Raw genomic sequence first — 17,037 nt, forward strand, 5'->3', positions numbered from 1 at the left:
CTTGCACTTGGGTAATTTCTGACCCTCCAGAAACTTGGCACCTCCTGTTACAAGGTGCAAACCATTGTAGAAGCGAGTAATTAAGAGCTGTATAAAACCACACACCTTCAGAGACCTGTCATTAGCCTCAGGATGGCTGCTGTGGTACACTTCCGGCCAGGCTTGGCTCTTGTTGAGTACAGGCAGGAAAACCTACGGAGAAGACCCTGCATATTCAGACCCCATGGTCACTTTGTTTGGGATGCCGGAGGGTGTGGTGGTAAGACTTTATTGTCTCACTCCACAAGTCACCCTAGACATAATAGCTGAATTTCACCTTTTCATCACCTGGATGACTGTCCTGGTAACAATGACAGAATTGACTTTCTCCACTATAGAGGACGATATGGTCTCTTTGGTAGCATAACTGATGTTGGCTGAGGCTTTCCCAAATAACTCAAATTTCATACTGAGTGATCTCCGCTCCTCCTCAGAAAAATTTTCTTTACTTTTCTGTGCACCAAGAGGACTTTTCTGCCCTTTCTCTGACTGTGGCAGGCTGGCGAGTGGATAGAGGCCCAGAGACAGTCTGTAGTTCAAAAAAATAACTATTTTATTATAAATAAACACAAAATAAACATGCACAAGGGCAAAATAAAGGGATTAAACACAAATAAAGCAATACAAGAACAAAACTTGCAAAATTAAGGTTTCCAGGCTGGGCAATGCCTTCACTGGATTCACAAATACAAAAAACCACAAACACCAACCTGCTTCCTCAGCTCCCTCTTTCCAAATGAGAAGCAGAGGCCTCCTTTTATGTCAGGTGGCTGGGCGTTGATTGATCATTAATCAACCTAATCAACTAATCAACCCCAGCCACCTGAACATAATAAACCCAGGCAGGTAGGGGAAATTAACCCCATCCCTGCCAATTTAAAGGGCAGAGCTTTGCTCTGCCACACACCTCCCCCCATGTACAATGTACACCTGCCGCAATTGGCCAACTCCCCCCTTCCCCCCTAAGAGTCCAATTATGTCCCTTGGGTGGGCTGTTATGGTGGGTGGTGGTGGGCGGGGTTGATGTCGGCGCTCCAAAGCCTTCTTTGGTTGAGGGGGCCCCGGATCTCCAAGGTTACGGCGACGGCGGCCCGGCTCCCTCTGGTGGCGGAGGCGGCGACGGCAGCGGACCCTCGGCAACCCTAGAAAACAAAAAGGAGACACCAGCAGTCCCAAGCGATGCGGAGCAGCAGGCAACCCCAGGCGATGCGAAGCAGCAGGCAACCCCAGGCGATCCAAATGTGTCATCCCTGAGCGGAGCGGGCGTGGCATCCCTGGGCAGTGCATCCCTGGGCATCCTTGGGCCATAGCTCCTCCCCTCTGGGCTCTGAGAGCGGCGGCTCCTCCCTCTCGGGCTCTGGGAGCGACGGCAGCTCCTCACCCCTCTCTGGCTCTGGGAGCGACGGCAGCTCCTCACCCCTCTCTGGCTCTGGGAGCGACGGCAGCTCCTCACCCCTCTCTGGCTCTGGGAGCGACGGCAGCTCCTCACCCCTCTCTGGCTCTGGGAGCGACGGCAGCTCCTCACCCCTCTCTGGCTCTGGGAGCGACGGCAGCTCCTCCATACTCTCTGGCTCTGGGAGCGACGGCAGCTCCTCCATACTCTCTGGCTCTGGGAGCGACGGCAGCTCCTCACCCCTTTTTATTGGAGTGACTGGGGCATCTCCCATGTCTACCGCCAGGTAATTAACCACCATGAGGGCAACCTCTGGGAAGGATGCTGGGTGGTGGCGTTCCTTCCATTGTTCCCACCTCTCCCCATCTCGACGCCACAGTGTGTTGATAACTATGGGGAGATCGTGGACGAGGTCTGCCTCAGGGTGCATCAACCAGTCCCAGATCTCCTGGGACGGTGGTGAAGGTGGTGGTGCTGGAGGTAGTGGGGTGGCCCCTAATGCCCGGGGTGAACACTGCACCTCCTCCTGGGCCTGGTTGTAGGGGCATCCTGCCCAGTTGTGGCCGTCCTCCTCACACCGGCCACACCAGTTTGCCGGTGGCACATCTGGGCAGGACCGCCAACGATGGTCCTCCTTCCCGCACCAGGAACACCAGGGGAAGAGGCTGGCCAGGTCCTCCGGCGGTGGCTGCAGCAGCTTACATTTCTTCAGCTGCTGTTTGTCCTGCCTTTGCCTCTGTCTGCTCTTCTTTCCCATGTTAAAAGAAAAAAAAGATTCCAAAAATTAAAAAAAAATAAATAAATACTGCTCTGAGCCTCTAGGTGGCGCTATCCCACTCTGACACCAAATGTGGCAGGCTGGCGAGTGGATAGAGGCCCAGAGACAGTCTGTAGTTCAAAAAAATAACTATTTTATTATAAATAAACACAAAATAAACGTGCACAAGGGCAAAATAAAGGGATTAAACACAAATAAAGCAATACAAAAACAAAACTTGCAAAATTAAGGTTTCAGGCTGGGCAATGCCTTCACTGGATTCACAAATACAAAAAAACCACAAACACCAACCTGCTTCCTCAGCTCCCTCCTCTCAAGTGAGAAGCAGAGGCCTCCTTTTATGTCAGGTGGCTGGGCGCTGATTGATCATTAATCAACTAATCAACCCCAGCCACCTGAACATAATAAACCCAGGCAGGTAGGGGAAATTAACCCCATCCCTGCCAATTTAAAGGGCAGAGCTTTGCTCTGCCACACTGACATATTGTCTGAATAATTGTCTGGCCTCTAGTGAATTTGGATGGGTAAAATGTTCTTGCAAGACGTACTGTACGAAGTGCAAAATTACAATTTTTACTTGAGTTAATGAAAAAAATGACATCAACAGTGTTTTCACTTTATGGTCATGTAGTGGAACAAGGAGGTGTACTTGGTCCTGTTGTGTCAATGGCTTACATCAATTATAATTTTCTTTGGGTGAAAACCCTTGAACAAACTTTAAAATCATGATAGGCAAACATGATAAATGGGAATTTTTGCACACATGTTCTGTTTGGCATGCACACATCACCAACCCTGGAACCCATTTCTCTATCATGTGATAATGTATCGTCAACCATAAACAGGAAACATGACCCTATAAAGTATTGCAACGGATGGGAAAGTGTTTAGTATCTTCAGATATGATTAAATAAGTGTGGAAGGCCTCAAAATGACACACATAGTTCAGGTTTCAGGTGAAGGGGTAACTGAAATGTATTTGCAACAAAACAAACAAAGTAATACTAGGTACTGCCCCTTTATATACAGACAACTATGACACATCACATAGCGATTCTGGCAAGGTATTTTGAAATGTACACAGAAGCTTATTTCTCCATTAACAATGTTGTCTTGAAAACAAAGGTTCCAAACAACTTTTCAATGTTTTGACTGGCTAATTAGCTTTTAGTTTGTTAATTACATTAACATTTAGCATCACTTGTACTTTTAATTTATCTTCACTGCCATACATTGTGTTGAACTACTCCATACTATGTATAATTATGACCTACAGTGACCAAAGAAGTACATCTTATATTTAGTATCTTGTTTTCACACTTTGTCTGTTCTACTGTGGTTCTTGATCAATAAGAATTCTAGGTTTCACGAATCCTGGATACCTAGCTACAAAATGTATGTTGTTCATAATTTTCAGTTTTAATTTACAATAAAATCTTGATTCCCAGTGCATGAATTGATTTGGGTGCCTGACGTGAGTTTTTAAACTGGGCTAGTGGGTTTTCTAGTTCCAAAGAAAGCCCAGTGTGTTTCCATGAATCCTATTTGATTGAACACTTACTATACATGCTCTGATATAAAACACCTGATTTTTTATTTTGATTATTTCCTCTCATTTTCCGAATTCTTATATACTGCAGCTGTCTCCTGTCTAAATGTGTAATAATATATTTGCTGTTCTTCTGCTCTATCTCATCTTAACTATATTTACAGCCTCTTGTTTCTTGTCTTTCCTTTTTCTTTTCCTTTTCTCTGTGCAGGTGACTTCTATTCCCTTCTTTCCAAACTGCTAGGAGAAAGGGAGGATGTGGTCCATGTGCATAAATATAACCCTACAGAGAGGGCAGAGTCGGACCTGGTGGCAGAAATTGATCAAATAGTCCAAAAGAAGGATCTAGGTTGGCCTGATCAAAGAGAGGTAGCTGAGTACGAGGAGAGGCCAAATCCAATTCTTGTAAGAGACAGAATTCACAAATTCCACAAACTAGAGTCAACTGTAAGACCTCCTGGGAACAGGATTTTGACAGCCAAACAAACCAAATCTGTTGCGGCTACTGCCCACAAATCAGGTGGGTTCGGGACTTGTTAAATCAGCATGCTCGTTATGAATCTAGATACAAACTATTATGTTGTAGTTGTATTGCGAAGTAGCAGGATTATCCCAGCAGGACTTAACAGAAAATAATGAATTAATTAACTTCAATAAATATATAACATTTAAATCAATAAATAAACAAAATGAATTGAAGGTTGTGCATGCTGATGCTCTGGGCAGGCCAAATCAAGGCTAATCCTCAGAGCCAGCATTGCATGATATTATAAATATAATTTTATATAAACTAATTAATTAGAATGAATACAGATTTAAAGATTAGAAGTAAAAATGATATTACAGTATATATAGCACAATTACATCATTTAAGAATAAACCATGGATTTGAATATAAACAATAAGTTGTTGTCATGCTGTTTAAACACCTATAAATACCTAAAATGTTTTGATTCAAACATATGCTCCCTTGAGAAAGATATGTACAACATATCGAAACGTTGGGCAGCTGGCTCATTGTGTGTGTGTGTGTGTGTGTGTGTGTGTGTGTGTGTGTGTGTGTGTGTATATATATATATATATATATATATATATATATATATATATATATATATATATATATATATATATATAACACACACACACACACACACAAGTGTGTGTGTGTTTTTGAATATTCCTAGTCCTAAAATCCTAATTTATACCTTAATTTTACATTGATTGATTAGAATCCTTCAGTCTATAGGATCCCCTGTGGCACTGGTTGCTGAGGTTAAAAGCTTCTGTGATGAGTTTCTAATATGTATTCTTGTTATGTAGTGCTATCTAATTTGAAACTATACAGATTCACTAGATTGACTGGTATAAGAAGAACGTTATGACTCATTCCCTTCTGGTTTCCATGACAGCCAGCCATAATGGCATCCCACTTGTTTGCAGTTGTGCTGTGGTCTGTGTGGTATTGATTATGTTTAGTCTTGTTTGCTAATGTAGAGTTCCTATTATTAAAAATGCTGGATATACCTGACAGATATGCACGTGTGTGCTTGAGCATTGAACTGCCTACGTGCTGCAGCTTGATTATTCTTTACACAGCTTCACCTCTAAAGATAAATAATTCATGAGGAAGACATTTTCCTTCAAGTTACGCCATTGAATGTTAGTGAGGAGAAGCAAATATAACAGTGCAGGAAAAGGCTCAGATATTTGGTTGAGCAAATAGGTCACTAAAAGATCTGAATTAAAACTATGTGTGTATTATAATGAAACATTTACAGCTGCTTTCACAGACCTTGATTAGCACTAGTCCTGGACTACTTTAACTGAATTAACATTAGGTAGTCCAAGATTAGCATTAATCCAGGTCTATGAAACAAGCCATTATATTTTCATGGTTTGTTGTGCTTTTCAGTGGGCAATTTAATCCCTAGCCGACACACATGCTAGTAGCATAGAAGAGGAGTGTTTGTTGTCTTTATCATTTGTTTTTAGCTTTTTTTTTTAATTGAACATGCTTTTTATGATAACAAGTTAAAGGGTTACTACCATATTCCTTCCAATTTAAGACGCAGCCCAAATTTCCCACCCTCAATTTGAGGAAAAAATAAAACATCAAATAAAAGATGCATTTACAAAGACAGAGACAGTTTGCAGCTGTCTGCTATCACACAGAGCATTACATTTATGTGCTGCTTCTCATTTCCAGTCGTGATTGTACATGTTTATCTCCCTTTTTGTGAACTGTGGTATTGCTTGGCATGTCAAACAATATGGGGATCTGATCAGCATTTCTGACCTGTCCAAGCTGGTACTGTTTGTTAGAACTGAGCCTAATAATGAAACACTGAAATTGTAAAAGCTTCTCTTCGAATTCCTCAGGAAGCTAATGGCACTTCTTTGAAAACCGCGAGGTCGAGGTCAGCCAGTGGATTCAGGCAGTGACGTTTTTGTTTGTCTTTTCTCAGCAGTCAGTGAAGTTGCTGTTTGTGTACACAGTCACGTCTTTTGTTGCCGATTTTTAATGCACGCATCACTATACTGTACTCTAAAACGCAAGCCATTTTTTTGAAAAGAAAAAATTGGTTTAAAAAGTGTGTCTTAAATTCGAAGGCATAGAGTAATTGAATAGTGGGATGAATTGGAATACTAGTTAATTCTGTAATAGTTGTGATGAGGTGGCCCCGTGATGCTGTATAGCTTTGTAATAAACACAAGCAGGATACTTCAGTTGCAGCACAACAACAGTCGTGGTGTTTTTTATTCAGTTCATGGACGTCGTGTAAAACAAAACAAACAGCTTACCCAGCTTCACTGTTGGTCTGGTGGTATCTTGGATAATATCTCTCTCTTTCTCTCTCTCTCTCTCTGACCTCTAAAAAATGCAATAAATCAAAGTTCATCTGGGAAGAAGACTTGTGGGAGCAATATATACCTGCTCACCTCAACAGAAGTAACTTGTAATTCAAATACTGCCACCTTGACAGTGGAGGAGTATGACTCTAGGGTTAGCTATTTCCTATAATAATGAATGACAGTGTGTCCATATATCTGGTGAATCGCTTATCCATTTAAATTGGTCACAACATTATACATTTGAGAATATCAGATTGTGGGGATATATGGAGGTGTCAGTGTGTCACAGTTAAATGTTTGCATATATCTGGAGAATCGCTTATCAAACTGTTATTTTGTGATTATTTTATTACAGTATCAGAGTTAAACGGAACAGCAAAGCGGACAAGTTGCAATATGAAGATTTACATTTTTAATCAGCAATGTTTATTAGGCAGTCAGGCATTGTCTAGATCTCCATAAAAGAAAATTCACAATTCAAATTTCCTCTTGTGGAGGTATTTGATCATAATGCATACTTTATGTTCTACTTCGTAAATATTATAGTGATTCCACTAAACGTAAAGATTATATTGATTCCACTAAAAATAAGTTTTAAAAATAAAAGTGGTGAAAATGCACTTTCTGTATGATAGCAGCCTGATTTTCAAGAGGCAATATAAAAACTAGATTACAAAGGGTGGTAGGGTATCTACAGTAATACAGTACAGGTATTACACGTACTACGTAAAAACAGAATTTGATTTATATTTTCCCAGGACATTTGACAGCTTACATAAATAATATTCTGTACATAATAACGTTGCGTACTTACTGTTCATAAGCCACTTCTCTCACGTGATTTAAGAATATACTCTGTTGTAGAAAGGTATAATCATTATGCAGTTATATTTTCTTTATGGTGCAGTAGCAATACGGTACCATTTTGGCAAAACTGAACACGAAATGCAGTTTTGTTTAGCACGGGGACTGTTTTAAATGTGGCTGTGACAGAGCAAAGCTCTGCCCTTTAAATTGGCAGGGATGGGGTTAATTTACCCTACCTGCCTGGGTTTATTATGTTCAGGTGGCTGGGGTTGATTAGTTGATTAGGTTGATTAATGATCAATCAACGCCCAGCTACCTGACATAAAAGGAGGCCTCTGCTTCTCATTTGGAAAGAGGGAGCTGAGGAAGCAGGTTAGTGTTTGTGTTTTTTTGTATTTGTGAATCCAGTGAAGGCATTGCCCAGCCTGGAAACCTTAATTTTGCAAGTTTGTTTTTGTATTGCTTTATTTGTGTTTAAATCCCTTTATTTTGCCCTTGTGCATGTTTATTTTGTGTTTATTTATAATAAAAGTATATTTGTTTGAACTGCAGTCTGTCTCTGGGCCTCTATGTGGTGCTATCCCACTGCTGACACCAAATGTGGCAGGCTGGCGAGTGGATAGATGCCCAGAGAAACAATTGCTGCATCAGTGTCTTGCTCATTCATAAACTAAAATTATCAGTAAAACAAAACCCCAAAATGCCAGTGTGGCTTACAAAAATGTGCCGTTACAGTGAACTCGGTAATCATGGTACAGAAAAATGGTTGCGGTTTCAAAACCGTGGCAGTTTATACCGCGGTTTACTGTAAAACCAGGACATCCCTAGATGCAACAGCATTGTGGAGCAGGTGGTGTAGTTTAGCAGACATCAGTCAGAGGCAGACTGAGCAGCTGATTTGGGGGAGAACTTGAACAGCACCATAGTATCTGAAGTGAAAATAAATAAATAGGTGAATCCACATCACTTGCTGCCACCTAACCGGAAGAAAATATTATGCTAATGCCGGGATTGCGGCTCAGATGTAAACAGACACCATGCAGTTCAAATGTAGTGAAAGCTATCTCTGATTTAACAGGACCACAGGAAACAACAGTAAGGTCTAACAAATCTCACAGGTATTGTTATAAATTATATAGATGCGATACTGGAACACTCAAGATGAGGTGAAACCATTCTGAGACGCAGTGTGACAAGTATGAATATCCCAAGTACCCTGAAGTGCTGAACTGGAATAGTAACTGTATAGAAACAGGTTTTTTTTATAATCTTCATCCCTTTCTTCAGCAATGTTTTTTTTGGATTATGTAAGGGCTAATAAACTGTGTGTAAACTTTTTTTTTGTCCGGCAGTTTTAAATGAAAATATTTTAATAACAGAATAGTGGCATCCCAAACATGGAGGGCTAACAGATTTAGGGTTGGATCAGTCATGACCTGTCGTAATGGGAACAAAATTCTTGTCTTTGTCTACTATATAATTCGGCATCCGGTAGGGCCCCCGCTGTGTAATGAAATCTTGATATATCAGTGACCATTTCTTGCATTAGCAAACATTTCTAGATGTAACACACACCATCGGGGGAGGGTAGCTGACTTTGACCTTGACACCCTATCCAATATGGCTGGGTGGTGGAAGGTAACATTATCTTCTAAACAATGTAATGGAATTTTCAGTTTTTAGTGGGGGTCTAATGAATATTGACTGATTGGTCTACATAACCACATGCATTGTCTTCACACACATACATAGAGCTGTTTTCTATGATTCTGTCATTCTGTGTACCCCCAGGTTAAAGCTTTTGAGCACGTAAATCACTCCCCGGTCGTACTTAAGTGGCGAAGACCAAAAGGTCTATAAAAATGTACTTTAGTTGACTAAATTAACCCTTTACAGTACATGAGTTAAATTGATTTCAGTTGTTTTAGTATACTGTATGATAAACAGCTTTTTACAGTCTTGTAAAACATTTAATTAATAATGTTTGATTTTGGGGGGAGGACATAACAATTGTTGCTATTTGGTTATGTCCCATTATGATTCACCCTGTACATTTAAGAGTAAAGAAGACCTTGTTTGAGTTCTGGTTGCGTTTTACTATAAAGTAATATTTATCCTTTACTTTTGATGGTTATATACTGTACTGTACAACACAGAGCTGACGTTTTGGGAGCAATGGGGTCTATTTACTGTAGGCTATATGAACTAAATGGCAGCCGATCTGAAAATATATTCTGTATTAACCCTGCCGGCGTCCTCCCCAGCGGTGATTTATTAAACCTGTATTAACCTTACTAAATACAGTAAAAAACACAGAGACAATAAGTCAGCCATAGAACTGATTTTAAAATTGAATTATTCACAATTTAAAAAGTTTTAAAATCCTTTTCATACAAACCTGTGTTTTGTTGTCCCTGCTATTTTGTTTGTATTTATTTGTATCTGCTTTTTAGTGTTCAGGTGCATGTTTTTATTTGAAATGTTTGTTTGTTTATTTATTTTATTGTAGGTTATCATTTGGAGGAAATGACAAACTGGCCTGGGGCCGATCTCCAGCTTGGACAGGTTTCTGGATTGGCTCTGGATTCTAATAATAACCTAGTTATTTTCCACCGGGGAGACCACAAGTGGGGTGTAAAGTAAGTAGGTGACCTGTTACTAAATCTTGTAGATTTGCTTTACAATATATTTGAAAATAGGGCATTTGATATTCTTGGTGTTCTGTATTCAATAGAAAACCACACAAAATGTCTTTCTTAAGTTGGCAAGGCTCTATATTAGTAACAAACCCAGGCTACTGTTGTGATTGTCGTCTGTTCATATCATAATTATAATTATTATAATTCATTGTGTGTGGGTGTAGCTTTAGTCTTTCTTTCAAGTTTTAAAACATAGTAACTACTGTTAGTATATTAGGAATTACACAGTTTCTGCATATTTGTCCATTGTCAGATCAAATGGTTTAATTAACAAGAACTTTCCATTCAATTATACACTGAGGATTTGTATTGGTTTTGTTTTCTTCTACACCATTCATTTTGGAGTGTTTTTTTTTTTTTTTTTTTTTTTACAGACGAAAATATTTTAAATGTGAAGGTCTGTATTCAGTATTTCATTGCTATAGCTTTATATTTCCTGACTTCCCCATCTAGCTTACAGGACTCAAGGGCTGCAGCATTTCTAGTTTTAGCTTTTACTGATGTGTGTAGGACACACTGCAAGTGACAGGAGTGTACTTATTAAGAGTTTGCAGACAGTCTAACAAACTCTAAGAGACAATGTTTGGGGGGTGGGGGAGGGACACCACAAGCCAGCATCGATCCTTAGCCTGGAATGTGTTTATTGTCTTTGTGGACATTTAGCCATCCAGTGCAGACATTGGATATTGTTTCTTGACCCGTCTGTTCAGTGACAGCATGGTATCAAAGGCCAATACAAATAGTACAGTTGACTGCTTTGGACAATGGCCCATCAGCAGGACTTTGGATAAAGCTTTTTTCATTGGATATTTACTATCTCCAGATATTGGTCAAATTGTACTGCCCAATGTCAGCATTGAAAAGCTATCCCTACAAAGCTGTAATTTACAATCGCAGACGAAAGTATTGGCACCCTATATTTAATATAAGATAATTCAAGAACACACATTAAATACAAACATTTAGTGAATAGCCACTAATTAATGACAAAGACCAAAATGCACAATGTCTAATAGTAATCTTTATATATATAACAAAAATAATTTCAAATATTTGTTTATGACAAGTATTGGCATGTTTACATTAAGACTGTGAAAATGAATTCTGACACTTTGTATTACATATATATAATTATATATATATATATATATATATATATATATATATATATATATATATATATATATATATATATATAAAAAAAACATTGCCCAGTAATAATTTTCGATGCATATCGGCCAATTTCCAGAAAATTTATTTCCAACATTTATAACATCTATTGAAAAAAAAAAGTTTGGCAAACCAAAGTTTCGTCAACTACAGGTCGTTCTAACCTATGTTACAAAACGCTTTTCGTAACACTTGTAGCTGCTCAAGACAATGACATTACAATGTATGGTTAAATGGAGGGTTTACCTCCACATCGAAACAGACTCTGATGACAAAACATTAAACAATAACGATAACAGACAATACACAAAGGGTTGCATATTGCTCTGTTTAATCCAAGGGTTGGATTACCACGGCTGCGTTTATTAACAGCTGGTTGAATATGTGTTCAGTGTTTGATACATTTCTTACTTGCAATAGAAAAACATAGGAAAACACAAAAGTCAGAAAGTGCAAAGCAACATAGTCATACAGAGTCCCTTTGGATAGTTTTTAGTTAGTAATTCTAGTTTTAGCTTGAGGCTGATGTTTTTATATTGTAAACATTTTAAATGGCACACAATTATGCTGAGGTGGGAAGTAAATACTAACGTGATAAATGTTTACAATGCAGACTATTTTGTATTATTTATAATGATTTTTCCCAATAGAAAGCGAAGGTTCCTAAATGTTACTTTTTAATTCTTTGCATCCAAGTTTTAAGAATGAAGCCTACTGTTTGGTTTTCTGTCACAGCAACTCGTCAGTCTCAGACTGTTGTGCAAAATGATGTGTTAAATAAACAGAAGAAAAAAGAAATGTGTAATCAGATTATTCTGCCTTTTATTGCAACTGTGGTACCATTCATTGAGCAAAAATTGTAAAGGGCTTTCACTGAAACCTTCTGACAGAAGGGTACAGTTTCAAAAAAAGGTTGAAACCCCCTGAGTTAAGAGAAGCAAAGTATTATCTAGCAATAGCCAGTCGAGTGCATTTTAAGACATGCAGTGCCCACCCACTGATCTCTCAGCACAGAGCAAAACTTAATGATGAGAAGACGGCTCCTCTATCTGGGGACTTTTTTTTTTTTTAATGGGAATAAAGTTGTATCGATTTTTTAATACATAAAACCAAAATCCCTACAACACTAGCAATTCGAGGAGAGGGCAATAGCTTTACAATACTGTTTAAAATAATACAAATGACTAGCATCTTGGACTTAGTTTTTTATAGTAGTAAATGTAGACTTTTTGATTATCTGCATTGGTTTGTGCTTACTGCATTTCTCTTGGCTGATACGATAGATAATAGCTACTGTTACTTGTTTGGCTTGGTAAATTAATAGGAAGGCAGTGATTAAAAGTTACAGTGTCTTGTTCTTGCTGATATTTTCAAGTATTTGGGTTTCATTTACTGACAGTCACGTTTGCTAGCGATCATTGTTTAGTAGGGCGGTTTATATTAAATATGACGTCACTTATTTAATAGCCTACTCGGATAATCTCATGCAGTTTTCAGAACTTCTAATGAACACAGTTGCTCACCGATGGACAAACGAATAAAATAAACGTGCCCAAATCACCTTAAACCGTGTGAACACGGTAATCACTCTATAGAAAAATGGTTGCGGTTTCAAAACCGTAGCAGTTTATACCGCGGTTTACCGTAAAACTGGTATACCATGACATCCCTAGTCCGTGTTTGGTGCTGACCTTTAGCGACAGCTCCAGATCGTGTTAGCCGTCTAATATCAACAAACAGTTTTTAGACAAGACAAAACAAACGAAACAGTCACGATTATAATATGGGGCTCCTTCCGGTTTAGCATTAACCATAACAAAGGAACAGATCACTTCTCTGCATCCCCTTATATACAGTCAATCATGACCCCTTGGTTAACAATTGCAACCAATCTGTGACTGCCACATCATTTCCCTTCCGGGTAGATTATTTAGTGTACTGTAGCTCCGCTCCCTTTCTAGATGGCCGACTTCCATCTAACCCTGGGAATGAATTGTCTGGCCATCCAATCCAGGGCACTCTGTTCCCTTTACACAGTACCCTCACATCCATTTTCTTTGGATGTTGCGACAGAGTCATTTTGTCACTGTCACAACATCCAAAGAAAATTACTAGTACAGCAGAGAAATCGACCAAGCAACAAAAAAAGATTAACAGCCAAGGACTTAATTCTAAATTTTTCTTTATCAGGCATAATGGTGCATGAAAGAACCGTACAAAGGCACCTGAACACAAAATAATTATGTGCATGTAGACCTCGCTGCAAGTCACGTTTTAAAGAAACAAAAAAATGTTATATGCCATGGAATCTGGCATATAATTTCTTCAACAAAGTTATCTGGTCTGATAAAATATAACCTTTTCCCAAAAGTGGACCAGTATGTTGGGGGAAAAAAAGAGGAAAGCCTATGGAGGTGGTTTGGTCATGCTTTGTGGGTGTTTTACAGCTCAGGGACTGGAGATTGTAGCCAAGCATTATATCCAATCTGTATATACTGAAGGAAATATGTAAGACAGAATGAACCCATATTTCACCAACAAGATGTAACATACTGTACTGGTTAATAATCATAAATGTCTGAAATGAATAATAAAATTAAAACGGGGGCATGCAAAATACTAAAGCAGGGGTGCCAGTACTTTCTATCATAAACAAATACTTTAAATGAAAAAAAGTTTGTATGTTTTTTGATAAAAATTATTTGTTAAAATACTAGAAATTGTGTATTTTGCATTAAAAGGTGATTAAAGCTTACTTAATCTGTTACTTTGAATTGTGGTATAATAAGCATAGGGTGCCAGTACTTTGGTCTGTGACTGTGTGACACTTAGGATTTCAGTCAAGCTCCAGTACTGACAGTGGACTACTGCTGCAGTCCAGCACCACCATACTTTCCATTTGATTTGATTTTATTACTTTGTTGCTCAAAATAATTATATAAATGCCACTTTTATATTTTATAACAATTAAAAGTTTATAACAATTAAAAAAGGCTTACCTTAAAATCTAAAGCATTGAAATTAAGCCAGTAATTTGACACAGGTATGTATGGCCGTGTAGTTTCAGTCTACGTTTTTTTTGTTTTGTTCCTTCATAATTAATCGTTTGTATGATTTGCTGACCACACAGAGCAATAATAATATATGACATTGTCACTGCATCTAAATTAAACTGACTAATTCAGCTACAGCATGGAAAGCGTTAATGATGAGTAACAGTGCTCTTGCAATAACACTAATTTGATGAGATGTGTGCCTGGGGGCGGAGTTCATTTAGAGCCATGTCATTTCAAAGCTATCCTTTCCAGCTGTGGTGAGCAAAAAAAAAAAAAAAAAAAAAAAAAAAATTGAGTCCTTAATAGTATAATGTGAGGTGTATCTGTTCACCTGTCTATGAATCTTGTCACAGTCACTTACACTATACTCTGCATAATACATTATAAATAGGCTTGCTACTTTTAGATTTTAATCGGTAAAGCTCGTTAAACATCAAATTCCCCCAAAATATGAGTTCGACTCAAATAAACATAGGAGAAACGTCGGTAAAACCACTCCTATTTTTGATTAATTGAGAACTCAGTTGGAATGAAAACCAGCAGACACATGGGAATCCCAGACTTCAAATAATAAATGCAAGTTAGTTCTATTCAACTATCTAATGTTTTGTTCTGTGCATATTATTTTTACTTGTAAATTGATGCTATAAAAGTCTGTGTAATACACTTTTATATGCCGCGTTTCCTACAATTTATTTGAGCCGATTTTTTATTTTTTTATTTGTGTAGGATCTTTGTCTTTACAGGGTGTAGCTCCGCTGTGACCAAACGTTATTTCAATTAGAATGTTGGTAACCATGGTTGTGTTGCATGTTAAGTATGATGAAGGGATTTCGCTAAATGAGATGTTTCTCAAGTCTTTTTTTTTTTTTAAAGCATAAAGGTGGATTTCACACATCCCCTTCTTGAATTGAAAAATAAAGATTGAAAAAGAACAGTAAATTCTTTCTAAAATAAACGTTGATATTAATCGTTGATTTGGCTAAAAAAAAAAAAAAAAAAAAACAAATAGTAGCAAGCCTAATTATAAACCACAGCAGAGAACGTAAGAAATGTAAAGCAACTTAACCATGTGTTTATAGCTAGCGCAGCATGCTGTGTATTTCTTTTATTTATTTTTGTACCTGTACAGTAATTGAGGATCTTTTTGTTTCAGTTCATTTGACAAGCAGCGCATCTACCAGCAGCAAGGATCCGGTCCTATTCAGCAATCTACAATCCTAGTGATGAACCCAGTTAAAGGAAAGGTCCTCGGATCTTCAGGAAGAAATCTGTACGTTTTTCTATGTGCCGTTTTAATAGTCATATTTAATAGTTGTGTGCAGATGTCATTCATAACGTTAACACTAAATCATAAAATTTGAGTAAAAACTAAAGAAACGTCTTAGTCTGGGAGGGCAGACATGTCAATTAATTTTTACTCACGTATGCATAAACATTTGCATCAGAATAAAACAATTCCAACTGTCTTATTTCAATAACGATGGTATTTAGAGGTTCAGATCTACTTTTAGGTATAACTTGAGAACCATTTGCCTCAATTTGATTTAGCTTTGTATGGACATTTGTTACACAAAGCTATTCATGTATACACTGTAACTCTGTAAATCACCTTTCTTATGAAAACTATTTCAAATATGAAAAACAAAATCAAATATCTAACAAATGTACAGACTGAATTCTAATTTTGTAATATATAGTTGTATTTTTTTTTTTTAAGTTTCTACATGCCTCATGGTATAAGCACAGACACAAATGATAATTACTGGGTCACTGATGTGGCACTTCATCAGGTAAGTAAATGATTCTCAGTTCTTATTCTGCTGGCCAATTAAAGCTGCATCAGCTACTACTGACTGACAGGTTAAAGTTTCTAAACTGACTGGTAGTGTATTTTGTTGATATCACTAAAAAGGAATATAGTCTGCAGAAATAACACAATGAATAACAAACATGTCATCGTAACTATAGGCGTAGCTAACGACTTGATTGAAGTTAGGTCTCTGGTTTTACCCAATTGGCACTAATCTTGGACAGTATTACCCCAGACAACATAGAGTAGCCCAAACTGAATGCAAATCTTGTTCTGTGAAACCAGTACATCACAGGGAGCCGGTTTTGTTGGGTATCTAGACCCCTCCTAGTTTTTTGTAACTTTCTTTTATTAAGTGAAAATTTAAATACCATTTATTCCTTTTCATTTCCCTTTAGGTGTTTAAACTGGGTAAAAATGGGGAAGAAAAACCCCTGTTGGTCTTGGGACAAGCCTTCCAACCTGGAAGTGACACTCATCATTTTTGCCAACCTACAGATGTGGCCGTGGATCCTGTTTCTGGCAACTTCTATGTGTCAGACGGCTACTGCAATTCCAGAATCATGAAGTTCTCACCAGAGGGGAAGTACATAATGCAGTGGGGAGCAGGTATTGAAATATTACTAAACTGTATCTAAAGGAGTACATTTTAGGCACTCCTAAAGCCCCTTTCACACAGACATACTGACCCGAGTTGTAACCTACCCAGGTCAGGACCCGGAGTCATGCAGGTCGGCTACGTGATTTCACACTGTGTTTGATAAAGCAGGGTTGACCTGGGTGACAGACGCAAGTACGTAGTACGAGTATCAATGCCCTGAAAGCAGCTTGTTACTGACGCTTTCATTCAGGCTTCTCTGGATTGAACCATCGTCCCAAT

The 17,037-nt window shown here is 38.3% G+C and overlaps 1 protein-coding gene across 5 annotated transcripts in view; it reads left to right on the forward strand.

Moving 5' to 3' along the window:
- Positions 1 to 17,037, forward strand: part of pam (peptidylglycine alpha-amidating monooxygenase) — a 95,963-nt gene that overhangs the window by 68,928 nt on the left and 9,998 nt on the right. For 4 of the 5 annotated variants that reach the window (XM_041233205.1, XM_041233216.1, XM_041233225.1 and 1 more), the window contains exons 15-19: positions 3,971 to 4,279; positions 9,929 to 10,058; positions 15,501 to 15,617; positions 16,065 to 16,137; positions 16,556 to 16,766. In XM_041233205.1, the coding sequence (XP_041089139.1) occupies positions 3,971 to 4,279; positions 9,929 to 10,058; positions 15,501 to 15,617; positions 16,065 to 16,137; positions 16,556 to 16,766 (840 nt within the window). The remainder of the gene's footprint in view (positions 1 to 3,970; positions 4,280 to 9,928; positions 10,059 to 15,500; positions 15,618 to 16,064; positions 16,138 to 16,555; positions 16,767 to 17,037) is intronic. The other variant, XM_041233241.1, reaches the window with a different exon arrangement.

This window comes from Polyodon spathula, chromosome 2 (genome assembly GCF_017654505.1).
Source record: "Polyodon spathula isolate WHYD16114869_AA chromosome 2, ASM1765450v1, whole genome shotgun sequence".
Taxonomy (NCBI): Eukaryota; Metazoa; Chordata; class Actinopteri; order Acipenseriformes; family Polyodontidae; genus Polyodon; species Polyodon spathula.